This window comes from Corvus cornix, chromosome 3, assembly GCF_000738735.6.
Source record: "Corvus cornix cornix isolate S_Up_H32 chromosome 3, ASM73873v5, whole genome shotgun sequence".
Lineage (NCBI taxonomy): Eukaryota > Metazoa > Chordata > Aves > Passeriformes > Corvidae > Corvus > Corvus cornix.
In genome coordinates this window covers 18137465-18165353 of record NC_047056.1, presented here as the reverse complement: position 1 = coordinate 18165353, position 27889 = coordinate 18137465, and the positions used below count along the sequence as shown (strand labels likewise).

The window sequence follows — 27889 nt, the reverse complement described above, 5'->3', positions numbered from 1 at the left end:
TCCCCGGCGCCCGCCGACATGGCCGCAGCCGCGCCGCCGGACCCCCGGCTGCTGCTCGCCCTGCTGCTGCTGCTGCCGCCGCCGCCGGGCCCGCGCTGCGCCGCCGCCGCCGCGCCCGACCTGGGCCGCCGCTTCGCCGAGCGCAAGCGCTGCGCCGACCTCGAGTGCAGCAGTGAGTGGGGGCGGCGGGCACAGCCCCGGCAAGGGGGTTGTGGGAGAAGATGCCTCTCGGAGGCTCTTCCCAAAGCCCCCTCCTTCCGCTGGCTCTGGCACGGAAATTGGGGAGAATCGGGAAAACGGGAGTGCGACGCCCACGCGCGCCGTTCCTCTCTCCTCGGCCAAGTTTTCAGATCCCCGCAGCTCCGTGTTTGGTCCCCCTCCTCCCCTCCCGCAAAGCCCTCTCCTTATAAACCCGCTCTCTGGGTGTTCTCTGGGATCATTTCAGGGCCGATTCGCTGGGACACAGATGTCATGTTTCTGATTTAACATTAATAATTAGCTTCATAGCGCACCCCTGAAGTGTGGTTCTCCAGCGCTTTGTCAAACCCTCGTCTTGACTAGAATGCTTGCTTTTCTTTTTTAGCTATAACTTGCTTTTTTTTTTTCCTTAGCTATAACTTGGCTTATTTGTTTGCATTAATTATAGCTAAAAAAAATCTTAGTTATACTTTCAATTTAGTTCTTATCTCTTGACCCAATCTGGAAAATAGCAAAGAGGTGCATTTGAGGAGGTCTTGTTTACTGCCAGTTAGCAAAGACACTTTTCATGTAAATTATTTTTTAAGTAATGCTCTTCTCTTTGTTTTCTTTTGACAGTGTTAATGTGCCGAGGGAAGGCCATGCGGGATTTTAAAGGTCCGGATTGTCGCTTTGTAAATTTTAAGAAGGGAGAAGCGGTATATGTGTATTATAAACTAATAGGAAAATCAACTGAGCTTTGGGCTGGAAGCGTAAGTACTGTAAAGCATTTCTTCTGTTTACTCTTCTTGGTAATCTATTTTCATTCCTTTTGCCTTGTAAGAGAATGCTTGGAGTTTTGAACATGGCTAAATAACACAGTGAATGCTGCTTTGTCATGAGGCTGGTGGGAAATGGGATGAGGTTTGATCAAACCTAAGTGCTGTGAAAAATGGGCAACACTTATGTGTTCTGAAAACTGTTAGAAAACTGCCTTAGTGTTGGAAACCTCTTACTGCAGCACTGTCAGTGGTGGTGGCCACAGGCCTGCCTGGAAGCTGAGCCTCCCTTCCCACTTAGGGAGGCTTAAGCCTGTGCTTGTGTTTTCCTGTGACGTGGTCTCATCCTGCACTCTGTAATCCTGCTAAAGATCACTCCATGTGCATGTTTTAATTGCATTTCTCCTACTAATATTCATCTGCCTTCTTCCCCTTTTTATCTAAGCTGCATGCAGAGTTGGAGGAAAAAAAAGTAGTAAAACTAGAAAGGATTAAGGTAAATTTGATTTCTAAAAGGTCTGTCTCTCTCAGCTGCACTGTAGTGGCCTTGTCTGAGTCAGCGTCCTTGGACAGTCTGAGAGGCTTCTGCTAATGGGAAAGGAACATCCCCATACTTGCAGTTACTTTGTAGAAAGCTTCTCTCAACTTTCACAAGCACCTTATTTGCCTGGCAGAGGCAGAACTGAGATACCACGGAGGAAGAGCAGTTTTTGTGCGCTTCCCTTGAAACTGTTGGCAATCAGGAGGTTGCTTAGACCTAGTCCCTGTTGCTTCCTCCTCATGTTTCCCCTACATCCTTTTTAGTGTCCAAATTTTTTACTTCTACCTCTTTTCTGGTTGTCTACAAAGGATAGACAATTGTGACAGTGGTCTAGGGTGCTTGAAACCACACCTGGGTGCTGACTGTGGGACCAGTGGTTTAGTGAAAGTCAGGATGTATCACTTTCTGTAACCGCTTCAGGCTGGGCATGGGCAGCCAAGCCCTCAGTAGGAGCTGAATCCAATTAGAACAATACAGAAGTGAGTGGAAAAACTGCAGCACGTGGTGAAACAAGAGTTAATAATTTTATCATGCTGGTAATTCCCTTCTGACATGTACTGTACCATAAATAATCTGGGTAATTAGCTGGTACAGGTTTCCAGGGCTGCCAGTTCTCGAGATGCAGAGTAGCAGCATGGGGCCAATTTTGCATCTTCTAACAAGGTATAATGTAGGCTGCAAGATCAGACAGCAGGTTAAGGTAATTGCTGAGTTAATATTCAGTTTAATTATTCACTGATAGGCAGCTCATGCAACAGTTAGGTGTGTCTCCAAGTTAAAAGGATGTTTGCTTTGAGTTTAGCAAGTAAAAGCTGCAGCTGGCAGGTTGGAAAGAATTGCAAAGCTCCATTTTATTTGTTGTTGTTTTTCAACTGTGTTACACGATTTTCAGTGCTCCTTTTAGGGCAGTGCTGCCAGACTGTTTCCTTTTGGTTGGTGGCTATAGCCTTTATTTCTTTTATCCCCAATCTGATTGACTGCTGCTGCATTAATCATAACCCTGCAACTAGCAGCGTGGAAGCGCTGCAGCAGGGTCAGAGGTGCCTGCCCTTGCATTTTGAGTAGGGCTCTGGCACGGCTGCCCCTGTCCCTGACTCACAGATAGCACTGGGGTCTCTCTCCTGCAGCGTGACTCCCCATGTCACATTTGGCTGGGCAGCCTGATTTCCCATGCCAGGTTTGGCTGGGCAGCTCGATTTATGCAGGCCAGCTGTGCCTGCTGCATGAAGTCTTGGAGCTAGGGGGAAGCTGCTGCTTGCTAATTAAAACCAGGCTACCCAGTGAGGTCTGCCATCAAAGGAATTCCAATGGAAGGCATGTTACCTTCTGCTACGGCCCTTGTGGGATCTCATTGCGTGACTTCATGTTGGCTTTGTGTGCATGATATGATCCCATCCATTCACCCTCCTGCCTTTTTCCATTCCCCAAAGTTTTTTGGGGAAAGGGTTTATTAGGGCAGAATAGAAACTATGAAATCAAGGGCTAACTGGGATTCTGATTGTCAGGTGTGGGCAGAAGTCAGGGGAATGTGTGTATGAGAAGCTTCAACTAACACAACCTGGGGGCTTATTTCAAACAAGCTGTAAATACAGATTCTAATTCCAAAATCAATTTGAAGGAGCCATAAGAAATACAATAGTATTTCTGACCTGAAGGGAGATGATCAGATAAGGAAAGGAGCCTTTCACCAAGGCTGAAAAATCTACAGCAGTTGGGACTGGGCTTTATTTGCCTTTGCTTTTCTAATTCGCTCCACCCTTTTCAAGCCATTGTTGATTTTTTTATTTTTTTTTCCCTGTGCCAGCAAACATGTTGTATTTTGACAAAATAGCTCTTTTATTTTGTGATGTCAGTCTTGAATACTAAATTGCTTGCAGAGCACACACTATGTTCACTGGCTATTTTGCATGTGAAAAAAATTCTGGAACCCAGCTGTGATATATATTCTATATGTTATATGGCCTGTAGTTTTTAGCAGAGTTCTCTAAACCTCAATAATAAAGCAAAGCCAAATGCTTGGAAAATACTCTATGACCATTATTTAATAGTTATTTTATGTTACAAATTTCATGAATACATCACTTGCAGGAAAATGCTTGACTTTTTTTTCCCCCCAAAGCCCTAAAGATAGAGCACATCAGGTGCTCTCATTGTCCCATGCACAGCATCCTGCTGTAAAACCAGTCTCCTCTTCAGCATTGTGTTGCTTACACCATCAAGTTGTTATATAGACTTCTGTGCATTTTTCCTGCACTCTGTCCTCGCTTTAGCAGGGTCCAGAACTCCAGAAGTACTTTAGATCATTCCAAGGAAAACATGCTGCTTTTTAACAAAACATTTTGTCAAAGACACTTTAAGATTGTTGTTTTATCTTATGGCAAATGGATTAACTTCATACCTTTGATTCAATGTTGAGAAAACCATTTCTGGCCTCACATTACAAGAAATGGCCTTGACTGCAGATTGTGGCTCTTTTGTGTGGTTGTTTTTTGGTCTGTTTTTGTTTGTTTGTTTTCTAACCTTGTACATAGGTTAGTAAAAAAGAAGACAGGGTGGGTAAAATTAAGGTAAGACAGGAAGACAGAGTATTTCTGGAGGACCCAGAGGGTCAGGGCAATACTGTGTTTTCTTAACACTGCCAATGTTCAGCAGGTGCAGACAAACCAGCTCTTCTTTGCCCAATGTTCTGCAGTTTTAGGTACCTGTGATGTGTGGGCTTTAGGGATGTAGGTTTAAGATTTAAAAGATTTGAACATCTTCTTTCCCAGCTGTCTGTTTTCTGGTAGATGGTATGAGGGTCTGGCATCTTGGTCAGTGAATCTGCTGCAGCTGCCTGTCACATGTGGGCACCAGGGGGGCCAGATGCTGTACACACAGCCACGTGTTTTGTCCATGCACAACTTTTTAGCTGGGATGAGAGTGAACATGAAGGATGCACTTTTTTCTCCCTTTTGGCATTGATATAGTGCCTTTCCTCTCTCATGTCTGTAGAGAATGAATGTTTCCTTTATTTGCACAATGAGGCATTTTTTCCCCTTACAAGAGAGGACTTGTAAGGAGAGAAGCAGTTGAATTTTGGGCAGGCAGATCCCATATGGCTTATAAACCACAGAAGTGGCAAATTGGGTCACTGCAGAGGACTTGTATGGTCAGCAGCTTGGATTGCAATAAAGGAGTTTGAAATTGTGATGCCTGATTATAATGGTAGTCACAGAGATTAGTCTGTAAGGAGACTACTTTGAAGCTCCAGCTTTTGTTTTCAGAAAGATCATTAAAAACTGGAGTAGATGTTTAGAGAGAGAAACAAGCCAATTTACAATTAAACTCTAGTGTACCACGCAAAGACAGACTTTTGATTTGACTTGTCTAAATGAATTTCCCATTCCCATTGGTAATTCCCAATAATAAACCTGCATACATGATCTGTTTTCAGTAAGAGAGCATATATGTTTACAAAAGGTGGGGAGGGAACAGTTTGGGTTTTTTAATATATATGTAACTAACTTCAGAGATATCGACTAGGGAAGGTAAGATCTGAATGACAAGTAGTTTAAAAAGGAAGTCCTCTAATGTATCAGTGCTTACTTCACTTGCATAGCAAAACAAACACCTCCAAAAATTATTAGTACATATTATTTACAAGATACTAATTTCCTCTTCATGGTTTTTTTTAATACCATTGTGTATATGTGTGTGTGTGTATATATATATATATGTATGGATATTGTAAATGCAGAAAGCTTCAGGCAAGGTTAACCTGTTTCAGTGCTATCAGTGTAACAATATACCTGAGTATCCCTAATATCCCATACCCAGTTTCTTTTTTAATTTGATCTCTTGCTGAATGCTCTCCCCACACAAACTCTTCGAGAAAATTGGTCATCTTTCTCCTGTAACAAATGATTGAGGAAATGACCAACTTTATTTTCTTCCCCCAGATATTTTGGTTGTCTAGGAACTCTGTACCTTTCTAGGTGTGTCCACCAGGCTCTAATTACCTGAATTATCTAATCAGTGTAGTGATTGCATGCTACTAATATTGGCATCCTGACAGTTGTTGTCAGAACTCTCAAGTGAGAGCATTACTCTGTGTAGATCTTATCTGGTGAGTGATAAGAGAGATTCTTGTCTTCCACTGTTTGCCTTGCCTTAGCACATTGAAAATCACCATTCTGTGACTGATTTTTGCTTGTGTCAGGCACTGAAGAGCAACAGTGCATTTGCAGAGAGCTATATTTTCCACACAGGTTTTAAAATGATTAGTACATTGGGTACAATTTTGCATTTCCCTACAACTTGCTTAAAGAATTTTTTTTTCCCCGTAAGTTACAAAGTGAGTGTATTTTGGGCTATAATATTGTGCATGGATATAAATCTTATTAGTCAAAGATCCTCTTCTGCTTGCTACTTGAAAAAATCCTTGAGGCATGTGTGGTGCCTCTGGTGCCTGCACAATAGCAGTTACAGCACATGAGCCAGAAGGCCCGGGCTTCGTTCCCAACTCTCCTAATAATTTGTTTTAAGTCAGGCTTTAAAACATGAACAGGAAAACTTAAAAACCAACTTCACGAGGCTGTTGTGAAATGTAAGTATAAAACCTCAGTGAAAAGTCTTGCACAAATAAGGCATTGCTGGTCTTCTTTTATTCATGGTGTTAAACTTAATTAGAATACTTGAGAGTCAGTCCAACATACTTGCTACTGCTGTCTGCAATTTTTGAGAGTCATGTGATTTCTAAGCCTTCTTTACTGCTTTTTGTTTGTGTGTGTTTCTTTTTTGGCAGGTTGGAAGTGATTTTGGATATTTTCCAAAGGATTTACTTGAAATAAATCATAATTATTCCAATGAGGAGCTAGAATTACCAACAGATGTAAGTCTTACTTGGGGTTTTTTTTTTTCAGTTGGGGTTCTTACTGTTTCTTACCTCGGCATTCAGTAAAATTCCCAAGGAAGAAAATGGGAATACTAGTGACTTATAGTAACTTTTTGTTAGTAAGCAGCTACGTACATGCAGAGGTGCACATGTGTGTGGGCGGGGTGGAATGTTTGTGCAGCTCTGTATGTGGATGGGTGTGAAAGCATGAGCCCAAAATGTGGGTATTGACCTTTATTTTCTTGAATTACGTTTTTTTTTTAACGAAATCTGTTTGGACTGAGCTCTGTAAAAGTCCTGCTAGCTGGCTTGTGCATAGGTCTTCTGGTGTGTAATCAAAATGGCTTATTTTCCCAAACTTTCCAAGTTTAAAGTACTGTCAGAAACAAACAAAACACTCAGCCCTTTGATTCTAGAATTAGTCCTGCAGCCCTTTCACACATGACTGGCTTTCATGAACTAATAGAAGCAACTCCAGAGTTGTGTCAGTGAAGCCTCTTTGAGGCTGCAGCTTTAGGCATGCTTGCAGCCCAGAAAGCCGAGTGAATCCTGGGCTGCATCCAAAGCAGTGCGGCCAGCAGGCTCCTCTACTCTGCTCTGGTACCCCACTTGCAGTGCTGCATCCGGCTCTGGGGTCCCCAGCACGGGAAGGACATCAACCTCTTGGAATGAGTCCAGAGGAGGCCACCAAGGTGATTCAAAGCATGATGCACCTTTCCTACAAGGAAAGGCTGAGAGATCTGGGATTGTTTAGCCTGGAAAAGAGAAGGCTCCAGAGAGACCTGATTGCAGCTTTCCAGTACCTGAAGGGAGCCTACAAGAAAGATGGAAGAGAGACTTTTATTGTAAGAGCATGTAGTGACAGGTCAAGGGGGAATGGCTTCAAACTGAAAGAGAGCAGGTTTAGATTACATATTATGAAGAAATTCTTTGGAAGCACTGGCACAGGTTGCCCAGAGAAGTTGTGGATGCCCCATCCCTGGAATTGTTCCAGGGCAGGTTGGATGGGGCTTTGAGCAACCTGGTCTAGTGGAAGATGTCCCTGCTCATGGCAGTGGATTGGAATGAGATGATCTTTAAACCCCTTTCAACCCAAGGCCGTTCTATGGTTCTGTGAAATTGTGTTCAGTATCTTGCACTGCTTCTACTTATTTTTCAGAAATTGCATGACAGGGAGCTCCTGCTTGGAGGACTTGGTCCTTTAAGGGGACACCAGTTTAATAGAGATTGTGACAAACAAGTTTAGCAACATTTGTTTTCTTCTCTTCAGTGGCATTCAGCAATAGACTTGTTCTTCATTCAGGACATATGGTGATGAGTGCAGTGTAATACTGCCAGCTCCATTGCTGTTTGTTCATGCAAACCTTTTTATTAGGGTTTTTATGAGTCCTTGGGCAAAACCTCCACTGATTTCAAAGAGTTTTGATTAAGGACTCAAGGGGTTAATTCTGCATGATTAACATAATTTACTTTGCTGCTGCATCTCTCTTTATGTAGGCAAATGTTTTTGGTCTCATCACTGTTATAGAGAAAATAATATTTTTTGACTGCATATTGTTTTTCATTTCAGGAAACAGACTTTGTTTGCTTTGATGGAGGAAGGGATGACTTTGATAATTATAATGTGGATGAACTTCTGAAGTCATTGCAAGAGACGATAGCAAATGAAGGGGAAACTGAATTGAGTGATCCAGGGACAAAACCAGCTGAAGGAGTTGAGAAGGATAAGGAGGCTGAACAGACTGATAGAGGAAAGTCCCTTGGTGCTTTGGAGACGGACAATCTTGAGCAAAGTGCTGAAGAAGAAAAGGAAAACTTTGTCTTGACAGACAAAGTAGACAATTCTCTTACAGAAGGAACTGAAAATACTGGGGGAGACTCCAGTGTCAGTAGTCACAAAGACAACTCTCAGGGAGATCAAATTGCACATGAGCACTTGAAAGGAATGCTACATGGGAAATTAAAAGGGCTAGAAAGTGAAAATACCAAAAACACTAGTATTCCTCAGGGTGAAACCAGCCAACTTGACCAAGAGAATGGAGAAGTCAATGCCTATACACTTTTAAACAGAGAGCTCTCTGTGAACTTAAAAACAAAGTTTGGCTCAACTGCTGATGCTGTTGTATCAGATGATGAAGTGACTCGCCTTGTTACGTCACCGGAAGATGATTTAAATGAAGATTTGAGCATTAATCCTCACGATGAAGAGGAGGAGCCAGACTTTGCAGATCAGTCTGCAGAAATCCCTTTGCTGTCTTTTACGGCAGAGGACGAAATTACATCCCCTGTGGATTTAGAAGATGATGGAAACTATGATGTTGAGTCACAAAATCATGAACATGATGAAGATGCAAAGGGTGCTACAAAGCTAAATAACCAAAGAGACAATGAGGAGGAACCCGATTCAGATGCATTAATTCTTAAGGATGCCTTCAGTAAGAGCAAGAAGTCGGGTGACACTGTAAGTGTGCACAGGTCTGAATCTAAACAAACAAAAGAGAAACAGGATGAGGTGGTGCTAATTAGTAAAAGAGAAGCACCAGCAACAACTCAGCCTGAGGATCTCTCCAAAGAATCCCTTGGAAAGGAACCTGTGGGTACAGGTGATTTGGGTTCAAAAGAAAAAGCAAACAAAACTGAGCAGTTGGAAGAGCAGCTCACTGAAGGAACAGAGTCACATTCTGCAGCACTGAAGGGTACAGCTGTGCCTGATCCTCATGCTTTGCCTAGTCCAGGCAATGCTCTGGAGTCCAAATCATTTCTTAAAAACAAGGAAGATGCTTCAGAACCATCTGATGATGATATCAACAAAAGTCCCGAAAGAGCTACACTTGTTCCAATAGAGAAGAGTGATAAACAGTTTGAGGATGATACCTCAGAGGAGTTCTTGGAAAATGATTTACAGCACAAAAGATCATGGGAGGAAATAATGGAGAAGGGAAAAGCTGAGAACAAGCCTCCAGTTGATGTTCCAGCCAAACCAGTGGAAGAGGTAGAAAATGCATCTCAACATGACCTAGGAGATACTGACCTCTTGAGACAGAAAGTGGAGCGTGGAATGCCCACTGTGGAGAAAGAACTTCTCAGACATGAAGAAGATTTAAAACAAACAGGGAAAACTGATCATGAAAATAAAAATCCTGCCTCTTCTAACAAAGAACTGGAAATAAAAAAGAGAAACATGAAAGAAACCCCTGCAGGGGAAGGAGACCCAAGCTATAGTGGAGCTGTTGAGCAACCTAGGCTGTGGGAAAATGAGACTGAGTATTCAGAGGCTGATGTGAATGAAGAACCTTCAAGAAATCCTGGCAAGATGCCGGTGTTTGAAGAAAGCACTGAGAAAAGTTCCCCTGAAAAAAAATCAAAAAGCACCACACAGAACACTAATACAGAGAATCTTATTTGGCAAGGAACTGCTCCTCCTGAGGATGCAGGATCAGACAGAAATCTTGGCCAAGATTTGGCTAAAGAAACAACACAAAGACCAGAACTGCAGTCTGAAGACCCAGATGCTGAAGATGACCCTGACCTGAAACAAGCAGATGACGAGCTACTGGAAGATGAGAATGCAGCAAGTGCAAAGCTGTTGCAAGCAAGGGCTGCAAATGTCCAGGGTAATATATTAAATGGTGAAAATACAAATCCTGAATTAGAAGAATTAAGTGAAGCTGTTTCAGGAACCCCAAATCCTACTTACAAAACAGGAGAGGAAACAAACTCATTTCCTAAGGAGGATAAAACAATCAGCATGCAAAATGCAAGCGAGACTGGGAACAGACAAGCTGACGTACCGGTGAGAAAAGATGCTAAATTGGATGAGATGCAACACGTCATGGAAGCTGATGAGGAGTCCTCTGAACCTGAGGAACCATCAGCTGTGGAAGAACTTAATTCCCAATCTCCTGACACAGAAGACAGCAATGACTTTGACCAAAGGAAAGATCATCTCCCAGAGGGCATTTCACAGAAAGACTCAAAAGAGGAGCAAAATTTAGAGCAAATAAGAAACGACCGCCAGCAATCTGCACATGTCCCCAGCCCTGCTGACAGCTCAGAAGCCACCAATGACACTCTGACAGACTTCAGTGAGTCTGTGAAGCAGCTCACAATAATGAGAGATTTCCTTGATGAAAAGCGTGTGATGCGCCTACAGAAGTACCTTGGGCTCCAACACGTGGTTAGGATTGAAGCCATGTTCCACGACATGAAGGTGGAGATGGAGCTTGCTCGGAAGGCAAGTCAGAATAATGAAGATATAGAAAATGCTCTGGATGAGATACTGGAGTTTTCAGAATCGAGCATCATGGATGTTGTAGGAAAAATTCTGGATTCCAGGGTGGCAGAAAATAAGGAGGAGGTGGTGAAAGAGATGGATTTGTATGACGAGGAGAGCGCACTGATGGATGATATTCAAGAATTAATATATTCATTGAGGAGTAAATATTCATCTGCTGGTGAGAGTGTCCCACTTGCATCTCCTCCAGAACAGGAAGATGACCAGCTGCACATTCAAGGTAGGATGTTAAACCAGTCAATAAATAGCTGAAATGGAAGTAAAACCCTGTCCCAGGCAACACTGACCCAGAGAAGCTTTAAGAAGAGGGTGAGGGAGTAGAATTGAAAGACACCTTGTGAAATAACCTGGGGCTTGCTTATTTTTAATGCATGTTTTCAGCGTTGTGATGAGTGGCTCAGGGACAAATTCTAAGAGAAAATATTGAGCTCAGCATGTCTGTTCTTATGGAGCAAGTTCTGTGCAGGATAAGTGAGATCCATGCATGGATATGGCTGGAAAGAGCCACTCAGGACACGTCTGTACTCTGTACCTCCTTAAGAAACAGGGATTCACATATACTAATGTGCTGAATTTTGTGGAGGGATAAGAGCAGTCTTTTTCTGAACTAATTATCACCTGATTATGAGAGATCTGGTGATTAATGCAAAGTAGAGGTACTAAATCCAGGCACCTAAAATCTCAGGTGTCTTTATAATCATATTTTTGCCCACATTCATAAAAGAGCATGTAAGCAGAAATACTGAACAAACAGATCTTTTGACTGGGCAAAAATCAGAGGTAGAGTCTTTTGCAAACTTGCTGGTTTTTCTAATTGGTCTGCAAGATGTTAAGATACACTTTTAGCCAGGATCCTTTTACAGTAGTACATGTTAAGTATGTGATTTCTGATAAGGTCACAAATTATGCTAATATTTCACCTCAATATATCAGTGGTTGATTGCATGAATTTCATACAGACATTTAATTAGATGTTACTGAAAGTTGATTGAAAGTGTATTGGAAGCAGTACACAAGCTGAAATATTTAAAAAGTGTCAAGAAAGCTTTGTTAAATGCAGCATTTCACTGAAGGTAGCTGTGAGTAAGAAATACATATTAGCTCAGTGCTTAATTCATATCTCCTTGTCCATCACAGATGGTGCAAAAGAGGCTGAATATGACCGTGTTTCCACCAGAAACCCAAATGCCATTGATGAGGGCAATCAGGAATTTCAGCAGCTCATTGAAGATAAGAGGCCAGACCAGCCTGTTGAGGAGGAGGAGGGGGCTGTTGATGTTCCACCTGAGCATGAAGAGGCCAACTTCTCAGATAATGGAGGCGCTGAAGAAGGGTATGATAATGAAAGAGGATCGCTCCTGGAAGATACTTCCTTTGGGTCAGTTGATTCAGGAGAGAGTGCCAGCGAACACATTGCTGAAGGTAACCATTTGGAATTGGCTTATTTTGTTCTTTTGCTCTTGAATAGGTGCATGGTTTAATGTATTTTTAGGCAAATAGCAGGAGTTTTCACGGATACTTTCATTTTATGGTGCTGTAATCCTCATGGGTTTCCCTGACCAGTGACAGTCCCTCTAGTGGCAGTACTGTATTGCTGACTTAGCACAGCAGTTTTTCTACTATGGTTATGCAATGTAGGAAAAAGAAAAGTGCTCCGGTGAGTGTCAGAGCTCTGTGCTTGGGCTTGTGGACTGTGTCTCAGGATAGTAGTGGAGAAAGAGCAGAAATCCCTGGAAGCATACAATCAGCCCAGGTTTCTGCCTCCTTGCAGGGACTGACAGCCTAAAGGTCACCTGCTATAGACAGTACTGCCCATGGAATTGTGTGCTCTCTCTCTTCGTGCTCTTTTTAGCCCTTGTCTCTGGGCCATATTACTTTCCAGGAAAGGTGGTGTGTAGCTTTCCCGTCAGGCAGTTCAATAATTTCTATGTGTGTTGGAGTAGGAGAAATGTTCGGCTTCCTCTGGCTGAGGCCTTATCCCTCTCAAGCTAGAGTGCCAACTCATCATTATGCCAAGGAGGGATCCTATTACTGTCATCTTTCCCAGCTGTTTTTTTGCATTAAACAATCTTTGAGTCTTTTCTCAGTGCTATGCTCAGCTTTGCTGTTCTGCCTTCACTTCTGATTATGCTTAATAACTCTGTCTCCACTAAGCATTTATGAAAAATTCAGGCACACTTTCCTTAGCTTTTGTATGCTGCTGAGGTGCTGTACCATCCCCAGGGCCAAGCGCTTTTGAGCATCTCCTAAGAACTGAGGGAAACTGTAGGTTGATCAAGATAACTCATGTATTTTAAATGGCAAGTGGATAACTTACTGGTTAAGCAGTCAGATGTTCTGTGTTTCAGATCATCTTTCTTCCTTGAAGGTGGTTAAACGCTTCTTGCCAGGAATTCTTAGGAGGGCTGGTAGAAATGTGAGTAACAGGGTGGGTGATTGCAGAATGGCTGGTCACAGCTGCTGTTCCATGGTGTGACAACAGGCTGGGCAGGTGGCTATTGGAATCTGCTGGCCTGGAAGCGTGGCAGCAGAAGCAGCAAGAGGAGAGGCCAGGATTCAGGCCAGGGTAGAGCTGGAGATGGTTTAAAGCTTTTGCTGTGCTTACGAAGTACTAACAGAGTTCAGGAGTGTTTGACATGGTGTCATTCTTGGGGATGTCCTGTGCAGGGCCGGGAGCTGGACTTGACAATCCTTGTGGGTCCCTTTCAACTTAAAATATTCAGTGGTTCTGTGAACAGTGCTGGGAACTAATCGGAGGGATTCTTGGTTAGGAATTGCAGTGTGTGCCGCTCTGACTCGCGGCTGGAGGGGCTGGGTGTGCTCTGTCTGAGGCAGGCTCGGCACAGTGTCACCGCACAGCCGTGTCCCTTCCCGCGGCACCCCTCCTAACGCCGCCTGTGGAATATCGGCGCGCTTCCCGAGGGCTTTTTGCCTCTTTCCCCAGTGCCCCGGAGCCCCGGGGGCCGTCCCCAGCCGCTGCCGGCCCGGGCGCGGCGGCCGAGGCGGCTCCGGGCTCGCGGGCGCTCCGTGAGGTGACGCCGCCCCTCCCCCTCTCGCCCGCAGGTGCCGGCGCGGGCGCCGCCTGGCGGGGGCCGTGGCCGAGGCGCGGGAGCTGCTGCGGCGGGTGAGTGGCGGCGGCGCGCGCCGTGTGACGCGGCGGGGGCGGGGCGGCCGGGATGGGCGGGGCGCGGCGGGCGGGCCCTGAGGGCGGGCCCTGGTGGAGGGAGACCGGGAAGGAGGGCAGGAGGGAGGGCTGACGTGTGCCTGGCGCTGCCGGGCCGCCATGGATCCCGCGGGAGGCAGCGGCTGGCCGGCGGAGGAGCCCTCGCCGCGGCGGAGGCTGCTGCAGGTGAGGGCAGGGAAACGGGCGGGCGGGCCGTGAGGGGCGGCGGAGGGGCTCCGGCGGCCCGACTCGGGTGCTGACACACCTCCCCCGAGCCAGGCGGGTCCCTGAGGGGGTCACCCCGGTGCACCCTGCCGTGAGGGGGGCTGGCGTTCCGCGCCCCCGCGCCGTAATGTGGGGCAATCCCGCGGGAGCGGAGGCGGCCGCTGGCGTCAGGGATCGCTGCCCGGCCTCCGTGGATGGCGGGGAGAGCTCGCCCCTCGGCCGGGCTCTGCAGGGGCAGGTGTGCGCCCTCCTTCCCGTCCCCTCTGCCGGCTGTGGAGAAGGTAGGGAGAGAGGGTAAACAGGAGGAAAGGAAGGGAGAAGGCTGCGGCACCCGTGTGGCTCGCACAGTTTGTTCCCTGAGAGCCATGTCATGTCACTATCATGTACCAGGCATTCGCACCTTCCCCAGGTGCTCTCTGGCCTCCATGTAGAGGAGGAGACTCATGGCATATGACCCTCTGACCGGGGCAACAGCTGGGAGAAGATCTGAGCCATTTTCACTGGATTGGTACAGGCATCAGATGTAAAACTGTTTGGGTTTTCTTCCCTATAGTTTTTCATCCTTGTAGCTTTATTTGGAGACAGGTCAAATAACTACCAGTGCTATGTAATGCAAATTGTGTGCATCAGCTCATTTTGCTGTGGCTGTTCTTTGCCAGCAGACTGCCACTGTCAGGTGTCCTCCTGGTACTCGGGAGTTTTGCATCGAAATGAGAGCACCGGCTGCTCTGTGGTTTTCTTCATTTTTGGTTTTCAGTTTGCAGAAAAACTGCAAGAAACCTCTAGATGGTTCGCTGGCTTTATGAGAGGAATAAAGGCACCTGTCAGAATGCTTGTTTTACCTCTCTGTTTAATGGAAACATACTCATAGCTGTCACTGCTGTCGGTTTGCAGTTGGTCGCCACGCTGCCTGAGGAAATGCGTCCTGGGCCTGATTTCCATGGACTTCCATGGGAGCCTGTTATTATAACTGCCTTAGTGGGAATTGTTTCACTTGCTTTATTTTTCTGGAGAACCTGCCTTTCAGTGAGTATACTTGATGCTTGCAAGCCTGCTGATGTTTCACTAATTGTCTGGTCCTTTGTATGGTTAAACTGTTTCAGCGTTAGTGGTGTCAAAGCAATATGTAGTCTTTTGTGTTTTTCTGTTTAGAGCGTTAGTGGGAACTAAATGCTGGGCTGAGTAGCTAAAGTAACTTGCAGTGCTAAGAAGCATTTTCTGTAAGCTGTTAATTGAAGATTGCTTAGTAAGAGGGATTTTTTGAAAGCAAAATAGAGGAGTATCATGTAAATAAAGAAGGCTGGGGAAAGGGTCAGCATATCTTTGATATGAGAAACCTTTCATGTGTTTGAGCCTGTTGCTGGCTGTATCCAAAACAAGCAGTTAATCCTCCCCACTTCATGTTGTCTAACTGCTTGCAGGTACTGCACTTAGAAACCTAAAACCATGATATTAATTCTCATTGGAGAGCCTCTTCCATTTGTCTTCATTCCTACATGGATAATTTTCTGTGCAACAAAAAGTCTTATCACCAGCTCTCAACTATGGCAGTGCTTCTCCTTGGGATCTGAGACATGAGAATCAGATAGGCAGATTGCTTTTACAGCTATCCAGTTTAGTCACGATATGTTCTGGAAGTTTGTGGAATACTTTATATTTGCCTGACAAAAATAAATTGAAACTTTGTTATCTATAACAATATTGATACTGTTTCTCCTTTCCTAGTTTTGGTATTGAATATGCTGGGTCAGTTTCAAATGCCAAATGGTGTTAATAGAGCAGCGTAAAAAAGCTTCTGAAATTCTTCTTTTACTGTGTTACTCAGTGTTAATTTCGAAATGAGCACCTGTCATGTGAACATACTGCTTTAAAGGGCACAGAACTGGGATGCAAGGGTTTTTTGTGTTTGCAAGTTTGTGGCTGTGGTTTGATACAAAATGGCCTCATTTTCTGTGCAAATTGGCTGTGGGCAGTTACTGGTATCCCCTTAGGGAGTGAGTAAACAGACATTTACTGAGGCTCTCGGACAGGGCTTTAGCCTGGGAGCTTTTATTAGAAAACAGCTTAAGCTCGTTTGTAGTGTTACTCAACACTCAGTGGCAGTGATAGATGTGTTTTCCATATGCTGCTTTAACCTGCGTGTAAGTGGTCCCCATAGGGAATATTAATAACATTTTTCACTTACCACTTTTTATGGCTAATCTTTTTGTTTGTCTTTTTGTCTGTTTGTTCTCTTCTGTAGGTAAAGAGTAGAATATACCAAGGTAAGTTGCTCTCTACTTTTCAGTGTAGTTGATGCTTAGGTGTAAAAGTTTTGAAGATTTATACTGTTTCAGAGGACCAAGTATTCATCTTCACTCCCTTTCAAGGAGAAGCTCAGTCCAAGGTTACAGTGTAAGCTTGGCCAGTAAATGATACTTAGTTGAATCTGAGGGTTTAAATTTTGCCTCTGATAATGTTTAGATCAGGAGAAACAATGCGGCTCGCACCTGTGAAATAAAGGGCAAGGAAAAGCTCCACATCGTTCAACATAAATATGAACCACTGGTTCATGGGGCAGAGTTTGTTTTTGTTTTCTGACCAGCAGGGTGTCTGATTTTGCTTGCTCTTTCTCTTAGAAAGCAGGAGCTGATTCCTCTTGTTTTTTGGATTGAGGGGAGCCTGAAACTGACTGCTGTGCAAAGAGACACTCTAAATGTAGATCTAGATATGCAGGTATTCCTGTGGCCAACACATCACTTTTTACAAGAGTTTTTCTCCAGCTTCAGGTTCATAAAATTAAAGTGTACTGAATGGAAAAAAAAAAATTCAAAGTAGGGTGATTGCTGGAACTCACAATTGAATAAAAAATGAAAATATGGAAGAATTGTCTTCCTAGGCACTCTTTGCCTCTTCCTCCCTCCCAAACCATTTTACTTACCATTCATTCTTCTCTAGTTTCATTGTGGTTATACTGCAGTTTTCTTCTGTACAGTTAATGCAGAATTAATGAGCTGAAAAAAGTCCATCTTAGATCTCTAAGGTGATTTCTATAGTGCAGGAAAAATATTGGTATTGGTGGTGCAGAAATTACTTAGCAGCCCACCCTAAAAAACTGAGGAACATGGATTTAATTCTACCACCCAAATACTTTTCTCTTTGATGCTGTATAGAAACTACTAAAGATAAGAATAAATAGATATTCTTCAAGCATGATACAGGCCATGTCGTTATTAAAATCTTTATCCAAAATAGGGGAATATTAACAGTGACAAAAATGCTTTAAAAACATAGACTACATTTGGAGTCCCTAGGATAAAAATCTATTATCCTCTCTTAATGACAGTAGTAAAATTAGGAGGCCAAGCTAGTGCAGGGATTGCTGCTTCCCTTAAATTGCTGAGAGCTATCTTGTACCTTGGCAGCCACTTGCTGTCTCTCCTCTGCCCCAAGTGGGAAAGGCCAGGGATGCACTGTCCCAGGAGGCTTTGTGTGGGAGGGAAAGGAGGAGTAGCAGTTGCCATTGCACTCTGTGGGATGCAGGTGGAACAACCAGTGCTCCTTCTTGTGCTGCAGGATTTGCTGTGAGGTAAATGGCACTTGGGGCAGTCAGATCCAGACCAAGGTGGCTTAGGACTTGAAAAAGAACAGCAGTTGGGTGGTTTTCAAATAATTCACAATAAAATAATTGAAGTATGTTAAAAGATTTTCATTGAATCCTAAGGGTTGGTGGGTGGCTTGTTGAGGGTGAGAAGCAAATGCATGCCTAAAGGCTGCTGCTTGGTCACAGGCCTTTTGAGGTCTAAGCAGAGCAGTTCCTTAAGACCTACCAGTGCTGTCTCCCAGCTGACAGTCTCTGTTCTGTTCCCAGCAGATCTTTCAGAGCTTTCATCCTCTTACTTTTGCCCACGAAACATTCAGCTTCAATAGAGCAGAAAGGGAAGGTTGTTAGGGAAAGTGTGGCATCTCCCTGAGTGTCTGAGCAATGTTCTGAGACTGCTCTGAGATCCTCACTGTTGGCTCTTCCCCTGAACACATCTCAGCTGTGTGTAGCCAGCACCTCACTCTGGTCTGGGTTCTGGGAGCAGCTTCTGTGAAGTGGATGCAGGAACTTTGTGCTTTGTGTCAGCTTTACTGTCTTGTTTTCAATCCTAACTTTAAGTGAAAGCTAGAAATGCAGAAAGGGCTGACAGACAAGGAATTACCAGTATCTTGATTTATGCTTTAGTTATTAGCTGAAAATATTCCTTGAAGTGGTAGTATTGATAACTGATTTTTTTCCCCCAGCATATGAAGTACAGTTACTGTAAGCTTTCTTTTTCTTCCTAGTGACAGAAAAACAACTTGCTGAAAAGATTAAAAACCTTCTGCAAGAAAAAACTGAAATCTTAGAAAAGTTGTCAGAATATGATCAAAAGGTATTGTTCTAAGTTGTTCTTTGCTTCCTCATTTTCTGTTATTGCTTTAATGACACAATCAATGCAACATCTAATATATTTTTATTTTCTGTTCATACTGAATATTATGTTGACAATTTCCTCAGTTCTGTGTGGTTGTTTCTGTGCTTAGATAAAGGAGGCAAAGGAATCCGTGAAAGTGGCCCAAGAACAAAAAGACATTCTCTCAGATGAAACTGTAGGGCTTAAGGTAAGAGAAAGTTAACTCTCTGTACTGAAAGCAGAAATACAAATAAAAATAGTTTGTTTTAGGTTGGTCTTTTGCACCTTTTTTTTTTTTTTTTTAAGGACACTGTCAAAGAACTGGAAGAAGCAAATCAGCAGCTAGATAACAAAGTGAAAAATCTGCACACCATGCTTGAAACAGAGAGAAAAAAGAATGAGAAGAAACAGAACAAGGTTAGAACAATTACACTTGTGTCTTGCATTGTCCTTAGCTTGATGTGCCCTAAAAGCTGGTCGTGACCTGATGGGTTAGATAGAGGTAGAACAAACAAGGTGAGTCACCTCAAAAAGCGAGATTAAATGAAATTTTAGGTTTATCCCAAGATCAAAGGATTAGTCTGTTGATTTATTTTGTTTGGGTTTTTTGTGGGATTTTGTAGGGTTTGGGGTTTTTTTGTAAGATCTTGATGGACTTGTGTGGCTATGTGCTTTCACATACAAACAGATGTATTCAAGTCATGGGCTAGGCCAGTACTTCCTAGCTGGAGACAGGAAGTTTCTTGACAATATAAGCTGGAAGTTTCAGGTTGGTGAGAGACATTTTCTTGTACTCAGAGCAGCATTTAGTTCTACAGTAAGTGTGAAGATCTCTAAGCTGCCCCTCTTTCTTGTCCAGAGGTATTTGTTTTCTCTTTCTTCTTCTTTTTAAACCCTGATTTTTCTGTATCAACAAGCTCTTTGGCCTTGTTTTGGTCAAAGGTTGCTGCTCATGATAGCAGCACACGTTCCTCTTGTTGTGGGCTGCACAGGTGTACAGGGAACTTCCTGGCCACAGGCAGGCGGAGTCGGGGGTAAAAGTTGATTTGAATGTGCTGAATGTTTCTATTCCTTACCTTATTGATAAGGCAGTGCTATGTTGCTGCCAGCTAATGGATGCTTTAAATGGAAGTTTGTTGGTGTTTTGACTTTGCTTCTACGCTTCCAGATGACACAGGTTAAATAATTACTCAGGCTGAGGTATGTGTCAGGATAACACTAAGTCACTGCTCATCTTTTTCTTATATAGCTCTCTGAAACCCAGAAATCCTTGGAAAAACTTCAGGAAGCTATCACTATGCATTCTGCAGAGCTTTCAGAGGTAAAGCATTATTTATACCCCCTCAACAGTCAAAAATTTTTATACCAGGAAAATTTGTATCTATGGAATAGAAGATGCTGGCTTGGCAGGTTGCATGTTGTTTGTGCATATGTACCTTTTTCTTTTCCATTTAACCAGTTTTTGTGTAGCTCTTGCTCCACTGTAGTTTGACTTTGTCGTCTTCTTCCTTTTTATTTTGTGTGTAGGTGCAGATAGCCCTTAATGAAGCTAAACTGAGTGAAGAAAAGGTGAAATCTGAGCTTCATCATGTGCAGGAAGAGAATGCTAGACTGAAAAAGAGCAAGGAGCAGGTAAGTTATGCTGAGGCCAGGCAACCTTGTCTTTCCAACAAAATATCTGGCCTTTATTCCTAGGTTTTTTGAGTGTAGCCTCAGCATGTCTCTCTTTTCTTAACATGGCAGAATTCCACGTTTTCTATTACCACGATAAAGTTTAAATGCTTTGTGCCTGCTTGCATAGGCTGTTTGTGCAGCTGAGCCACATCTCTGGTACGAAGGCTTTGCCAGTTCCCCTGATGCAGTTTTTGTCAGCAAAGTCACAGAAAGTCTGTGCTGATGGGGTAGTCAAGGCATGATGGAGAGATTGCCACTTGGGGTCAGGGCTTAAGGAGGTAATGGTGAAGAATTGCCAGAAAGCAATTCTGAAGCCAAGATAATGGGGAGGACTTTTAGCCCTGAAATTTTGGGATAGTTCTTTTCCAAATAATTATAAATATCTCTTTTAATTCTTCATATATGAAGTATGTGGCTTTTAAGGAATGTGTTTTGATTACCTCTGGACTGCAATTAATTCCTCATATTTTGAGGTGTGTGAGCAGTTTGATGTTGGGATGTTAGCTGAGAAAATGTCAAATTTGTAAAGTCACCTAATAATAAACTGCAGAAAGATTCCCAGCATCCAGTTCTGCCAGTGGAGCAGCAATGAGCCTGTAACTGAAGTTCACCCTTTATCTGTGACCCATGGTGATCAGTTATCACCAAAGCTGGTGGTAAAATAGACTTTAATTACCTACACCATGCACTAAAAATAAAGCAAGTAATCATCTCGCTTTGGTGCTTCATACAGCTGCTAAAAGAAGCTGAAGGTTGGAGTGAGAGGCATTCTGAGCTCCGTGAGCAGATTCAACTGTATCAGAAATCTCAGAAGGACATAGAAGAGACACTTGCCTACAAAGAAAATGAAATTGAAGTAGGTTCTCTACAACCAGCTTGCTTTCAGTGTTAGGTATCATAAAACACTCTGGTATACTTCACAAAATGCAGAGCAATTGAATCTTTGATTTCTTTACTAGGTTTTAACCAACTGCATTATGCAGCTGAAGCAGCTGGACATGGATTCAGAGGTCCAGAAGGATGACAAAGGGTGTGAGTGGAGCCCAGGAGATGATCTGGCCAATGGAGAGTTGCCAGGTACAGTGATCCCACCTGAGGATCATGTGGTGGTGTGCTTGTGGCATGTTACAGAGGGAACAAGGGGAATCCATGCATATAGAGCTGCCTGTGGGTTGAGAGGCTGCCTGCTGGAATCCTCAAACACAAAACATACCTAACTGAAGGGAGGAACTGGCAACAAGGTCAATAATTGCTTTTAGATTACCTTTAAGGTAAACCATGAGTGTAATGACATGGTTGTAAAGACTGTGTATAAAGGTTAGTAATTAAGAGCATTCCAAAAGCTGAGAGTCTCAGCTTTGTTGTTCTGCTACGTTTATTTTTGATATGAATTTTTAATGAGCTTTCTGCTTGCCTCCAGATAAATAACTAATTTAGGTAACCACATTTTTAAATATGAAAGACCAAAGTAGATGTTTTCAAAACTATTCGGGCAGTTTGTCATTTGTGATGTTGCACATGTATTTGCTGCATCTGGTTTTGAAATCCTTCTTTCTTCTTTTTTTTTGTTTTCCTTTTTTCTACTTATAGTGTATGTGGGCTGGAAATTCCCACTTCTTGATTTTTCTTTTGGTTTTTTTTTTTTTTTGACTGTGTAAGGAAGGAGATCTATCCTAATTAAAGTGTAGGGAGCGTTACTTTTAACAGTTGTCCATGGTCTTGTTCACAGTTAAAAAACAGGGAAAACAAAGATATTTTTCTCTTTTAGATATTGAGAGTGAGAAAATGAAGACTCAGATTAAGCAGATGATGGATGTCTCCAGGGTATGTTGCACAAGTATCTAATAAATGCAGTCACGTTACTGCTATGCCTATGATTATAAACTCTCTGCTCCTTTTTTCAGGTCAAAACAATGTTATCCATAGTTGAAGAAGACAGAAATCTTCTGCAGTCCAAACTGAATGATGAGGTAACAGCAAGACACGAGCTGGAAGGTAGGTTTAGCAAAATAACTGCTTAGGATGAAGTGCTATTGGTGGCTTAAAAAGAAACAGAGCAGCATATAAGTGACCATAATGGTTCTTACTGCAACTTCTTCTCCAACAGAGAAGATAAAAACGTTGGAACACGACTCCTCTTCGCTGCAGTCAGCCAAAACTCAACTGGAAAATGAATGCAAAACTCTTCAGCAGAAAGTAGAGATACTTGGTGAACTGTACCAGCAGAAGGAGATGGCACTCCAGAAGTAAGCCTTTCCTTAATCTGTCTGTTGTATTGTGGGCACTGTCCAAATGCTCTTCTCTCAGAAAGGTCAAAGAACTTGGGAGTTGTGGTTGGAATAAGTGATGGCTACTGTTTCAGTACAGCTGAGGCTGGTACCCTCTCTTTACTTTTGCCAGTATTCCAGAGATTCTAAAAAGACTGTCAGTGTGCACACACAGTATTGCTTTCTACTTTTAAATTTCTGGAGAGGGCAGGTGAGTTGCTTGGTCTGCAGATTCTGTGGTTGCTCTGTTACATCATCCAGAAGTGTCAAGGAGAACATAGGGGCCATTAAGATTTGTTTCTGTTACTCTGACTTCAGTTCAGTGAGCCTAATTCTCATAATGTAGAAACTTTAGTATTTCAGCCTTGTGAGCTTCTTGCATTCTCAAAGGGCTAAATGAAGGCTGAGTTGGTGATGGCAGCTGACAGGAATAAATTGTCAGTGGTGAGGATCTGTTGTGTGCCTGTGTTCATTCCTCATTTATTTATTTACTTATTGAAATGTCTGTAATACCATATCAGTTTTGTGGAGAAAACTGGAGAATGGGATTCAGGGACATTCTCAGCTAAATTCTGTAGGAAAGCTGAAATTGTGATGGAGAAGCAATTGAAATTCCTAAGGTTTGAGTGTGTTGGTTGGGGGAGGCACAGGGTTGGAACAAGCACAAGGTTGGAACTAGGGCTGTAGTGAAACTGCCTGACCTTGTAACTTCCATGGATGCATGTGTAATAAACTTAGAATGGAGAGGTGGGGAGGGTAGCCCACCCTTCAGGGAAAACTTCTCTTGACCTCTGTGAAGAACTTCTGTTCCTTCCAAGACATACAGATTACACTGCCTGTTAGTACTTATTGATTAGCATGAAGAACTTACTGATTTTTTTTTTTTCTGGAAAATTGTTTTGACTCTTAGCCAAGGAAGTGGATTATGTTGAACTGGCTATTAGCAACAGTTAACTTGCTACTGGTTTAATGGTTCCAGTTTTGTGGGATAGCTCTGGTAAGTTAGGAACACACTATGGACCTCTTAAATAGTCCAGAAAAATGTCAAAAATAAAAAAAATAAAATGAACCATGAGGTTATAAAAAGACTGTGGAAATCGATTGTGTAGCAAATTGGTATGCAGAATACTTGGAAAAAGCTTCCCACATGGTTAATAACTATTGAACGTGTTTGTCACTTGGGCCCTCAATTTGCCCCTTCTCACCACACACTCATTTCTTCGTTTCCTGTGGTTAGTGTCAGTCCAGCAGACTTTCTTGTTTTTACCTCCATAAATCTTGATTTCCATCTGTGGAATTGCTAGGAAAACTACAGGATCTGAAGGGATGAACTGTCTGCAGTTGATAGATTCTGACAGATCTTCAGAAGCTGATGGAACTTTCTAGTCAACTCCATGTCCGTAATTTTAAGGTTTTATACACAAAGCTTTTGTCTGTTGGTTTCAAGAGACAGGATTTCTGTCTCTCCTTCTAAAAAATCTTTTTCTCTCTATGATCTCACACATTATTATAGATTTTGATATTGTCATTGGCAGGGGAATACCTAGATTTTGAGTTGTAATAGATGTAGAATGCTAGATTATATGGTGCATTTTGTTTTTCTCTATGCAGAAAACTAACCCAGGAAGAGTATGAGCGTCAGGAGAAGGAGCAGAAATTGTGTGCTGCAGATGAAAAAGCCGTGCTGGCCATCGAGGAAGTGAAAGTTTACAAGTAACTTGAATTTCTGAAGATTACAATTTTCCTTCTATTTCACCTACTGATGAAAATTCATTCAACTGTCTCTCCTTCCACTCTTTTTCCTTTTGTACAGGCAAAGGATCCAAGATATGGAAGAAGAATTGCAAAAAACAGAGAGATCTTACAAAAACCAGGTAAACTTGTTGCTTGCTGGTTATTGTGTCATCTTCTACTGCATCATTCCAGTGCTCTGTGGTGAGTTATTGGAAATACTGGTAGCTGGATAAAAACTTACTAGCTTCTTTTCTTTTCTTCTCAGATTGCTGTTCATGAGAAAAAGGCACATGACAACTGGGTAAGAATGTTCTTCATTTTCTGATGCCAACAGTTTGTATTTGATTTCACATCGGTGCCATTAATGCAGTTGACAAAATTTTCCCTCCCAGCTCATTGCCCGCTCGGCCGAGAGAGCTCTGGCTGAAGAGAAAAGAGAAGCAGCCAACCTGAGACAGAAGTAAGTACAGAAAAGACCCTCTCCATTGCTCTTTGAACGTGCTGGGAGTTGCTTGGGGGGGAGAAGAAGCTCAGAATATGCAGTGCATTTTTAAGTTACTAATTTTAACTACTGTTAAACTGTTTTGATGGTTAAAATATCATTTCTTAGTGAAAGCTGTAACATTTTACAATGTAGTTTGCCTTGTTACATTGTAATAGATACAACTCACATGTATTACTTGAATAATAGTAAGAGACCTTTATTTTTCAAAATCAGATTAATAGAAGTAAACCAAAAAATCATCATGCTTCAAAGACCAGTCATTGTAAAGCCAACTCCAGGCAGACCTGACCGCCAAATCCCACCACGACGAGGTAAATGCTGCTGGTTCTCCCAAATCTTTGGTCTTGGAGTCAGTACATCATAAAAATATAGGGCTGTGATAAATTGTAGAAAAGCAAATCAAGTGGTTTTAATTCTTTGGCACAGGGCCCTTAAGCAGAGATGGCTCTTCTGGCCCATCACCTGTGAGTGGAGGAAATCCATCCCCCACACAGATGATTGATGTCCCTGCCCGGCCCCTCTCTGCTCCTCGAAGGGAAGGTGCAAGGGGTGAATTTGGTAAGTAGTGAAGCTCCCCTTTTTTGGACAACTCTTGTGCTACAAGCCCAGGAACACTAAGCTCAGATCTTGGTTCTAGGAATAGTGTTGATCTTGCTAACTGCTTTATTAATGCACAAATGAGTGGTTGGTGGTGGGGGTTTTTAAATAGAAATAGCTCAGGCCCATGTTATTTAGGGTCTCTGGGGTTCTTGTTTCTCTTAAGGTACAATGGTGGATGGCCCCCCTGCCCCACGACGGCCACCAGAGCTACCCGGAAGGATGTCTGTTCCTGGTAAGCTGTGTAGTCTGCAACTTACTCATTACTCTCTCCCTTCAAAAAGGCAATTTTAAACCCACCTTCCTTACCCGACACATGGTAGGACACTTATTTGTGGCTCTCTTTTTAGATATCGGGCCTGCTGTGGCATCCCTGATCAGCAGTGAGCCGAGAACCTCCTCCCCTTCCACAGCAATGGATGGAGTGGTGAGTTGAGAGCATCCCAAGCTTCAGGAAGCCTTTCTAATACATGATTCACTGTACTTCCTGCTGCTTCTTTAACTATATCATGTTCTGTCTTGTCTATATCCTGTCACTATCCCTATTTGCTGTCCAAAAAAACCCCAAAAGCAACCCTCTCCCAAAGAGTCTGAAGCCCCCAGTGTAACTACAGATTCACCTTCTTCCATGGAACCAGCTGCAGTGAGTATTTCAAGGCTGGACATGGTGATGCTGCTTTGATGGAGAGGAGTAACAGGCTTGGTGTTCTGAACTGCTGAATAACAAGTGCTCTGTGGAACTAACCAAGGGCTTGTCCCTCTGTCTCAAAGGGCTTCTCTAATGATGAGCAGTTGTGCTCTGGCTGTTGTGGGATTGCAAAGGAGATGCTTCTTGTTAAGGACTGTGGGCAAACACTTTGGAGTGACTACAACAATAATCCTAAGTAGTTGACTTCCTTGTGGTATTTAAGTACAATTCCATGTGTAATTCAAAGTTCCAGGTCCTTTACTAAAGGACACCTCAACAGGGATCGAACTTTTCTTTAGTACAGCTTCATCTAAACAAACTTGTCTCACTACCCACTCACTCCTGAGTAGTGCCAGCAGTGTTCTGGGAGAAGGGATGATGATGGTGCAGTAGCTGTCCCTGTTTTCTGCCTGGTTAATGTGGTTTGGAGTATGTTGGGGGTTATTTTTCTTTCGTTCCCCCGCCCCTTGTACGTGTTTGGCTCTGGGTGAGCAGTCAGGTTGTTCAGCAGTGTCAGTGCTTGTCTGCTGCAGTAACTCACTGAAGTGTAACCTCATCTTGCCCAGGGTAACGCTGGTGCCAAAGGCCCCTCTCCTTTCCCTGGGACACCTCTGATGAGCTCCCCAGTGCTGGGGCCTCCGCTGCCGCCACCCGTTCGCTATGGACCGCCGCCACCTCCTCTGCGGGGGCACTTTGGGCCTCGGCCTCTCCCTGGGCCCCAAGGTATGGCTGCAGGGCCCTGTGCTGACACTGCACTTCTTGGAGTCTGACTGCAGAACCCAGATCTGCTTTTCCTTAGCACGTGGCTTCTTCAAGCTTCATGGGCTTCAGAGCTGGCTCAGTAGGCGTGGATTGGGTGGGTTTTTTCAAGCCTCCTTCATGCCGAGGTATTTTTCCTTGTTTATTCTAAAATGCAAACCAGCAGCTGAAAGTCCCTAGAATATAATTCATGGGCTTTGAACTCCTGCATGTGACAGTGATCCAATCCAGAGCTGCTCCAGAAAATGACAAACTGAGGAACTAATCAGGAGCTCCTCTGTTTAAGTTAAAGCAAGATTTCATTTAACTCCATGATTTCCTTTCCTTCTAGGTTGTCCTCCCTTGCCACCTCTGGCTGGAAGAGATTTCTTACCTACTCCTCGTTTAGGAATGAGAGATTTGCCTCCTGGCCCACTCCCGCCTCCTCCCGATCCCAGAGGCTACACACGTGGGCACCCTCCCTTCCGCCCCCTCGGCCCTTCTGGCCCCAGGGATTATCCTCCAGGCCCTCGGCTCCCCCCGCAGGCTTCCAGAGACTATGCTCCTTCTCCCAACAGAGACTTGCCTCCACCGGCACCCAGGGACTGAGGGCAGCCGGCCCCAAGGACTACGCACAGCCCCAGCGCAGGATCCCTGCCTGCAGCGCCCGGCCGCCTCCATGGACCTGGCTCCCATGTGCTTCCCATGGGCACAACTCTAGGAAATGGCTCTTGGTTTGAAGACGTTGGTCCCATTTCAGTATATCTCAGCTTTTGCAGGATTGATTTTTATCCAGTTGCTACAGCCATCTTATGTGCATTTATGATCACAAACTCATCCATCCACTTCGGCTGCAAGAACCTTTCTGTGATGGACTTGAACCTACTCTAAAAGTGCAATAGGAAGGAAGTACCTGTGTGGAGACTTTTAATTCAATGTAGCCTTTGTAACCAGTTGGCAAATGAACTAATTTCGTTAAAAATGTAAATCAAATCATTTCCTGTGGAAATAATTTTTTAAGTAAAATGCTATCCAACCTGCCTTCTTCATCACATCATTGAGCTGCAGTTACTGTAGGCCAGGGGTTTACATGAGGACTCTTGAGGTTCTGGGGTTTTTTAAAAAAGATGTCTGGTCAGAGATCAGAAGCACAAATGACACTGTATTCAAAGGAAAGTTATAATAAAAAGCAAAATTCCTTTTGCTAAACCCCGAA

At 43.5% G+C, this 27889-nt stretch overlaps 1 protein-coding gene across 1 annotated transcript; it reads left to right on the top strand.

Moving 5' to 3' along the window:
- The first annotated feature begins 18 nt into the window (after window positions 1–18).
- MIA3 (MIA SH3 domain ER export factor 3) lies at window positions 19–27889 on the top strand. The gene is made up of 29 exons (XM_039567913.1): window positions 19–172; window positions 817–950; window positions 6281–6367; window positions 7941–10884; window positions 11802–12086; window positions 13728–13788; window positions 13875–14013; window positions 14947–15078; window positions 16295–16316; window positions 18361–18449; window positions 18601–18678; window positions 18777–18887; window positions 19720–19791; window positions 19998–20102; window positions 20878–21000; window positions 21104–21221; window positions 21913–21968; window positions 22049–22139; window positions 22252–22390; window positions 24023–24124; window positions 24225–24285; window positions 24411–24446; window positions 24538–24605; window positions 24864–24961; window positions 25077–25208; window positions 25414–25482; window positions 25598–25674; window positions 26502–26658; window positions 27026–27889. The coding sequence occupies exons 1-29, from the start codon at window positions 19–21 to the stop codon at window positions 27280–27282; spliced, it is 5997 nt and encodes a 1998-aa protein (XP_039423847.1). The 3' UTR covers window positions 27283–27889.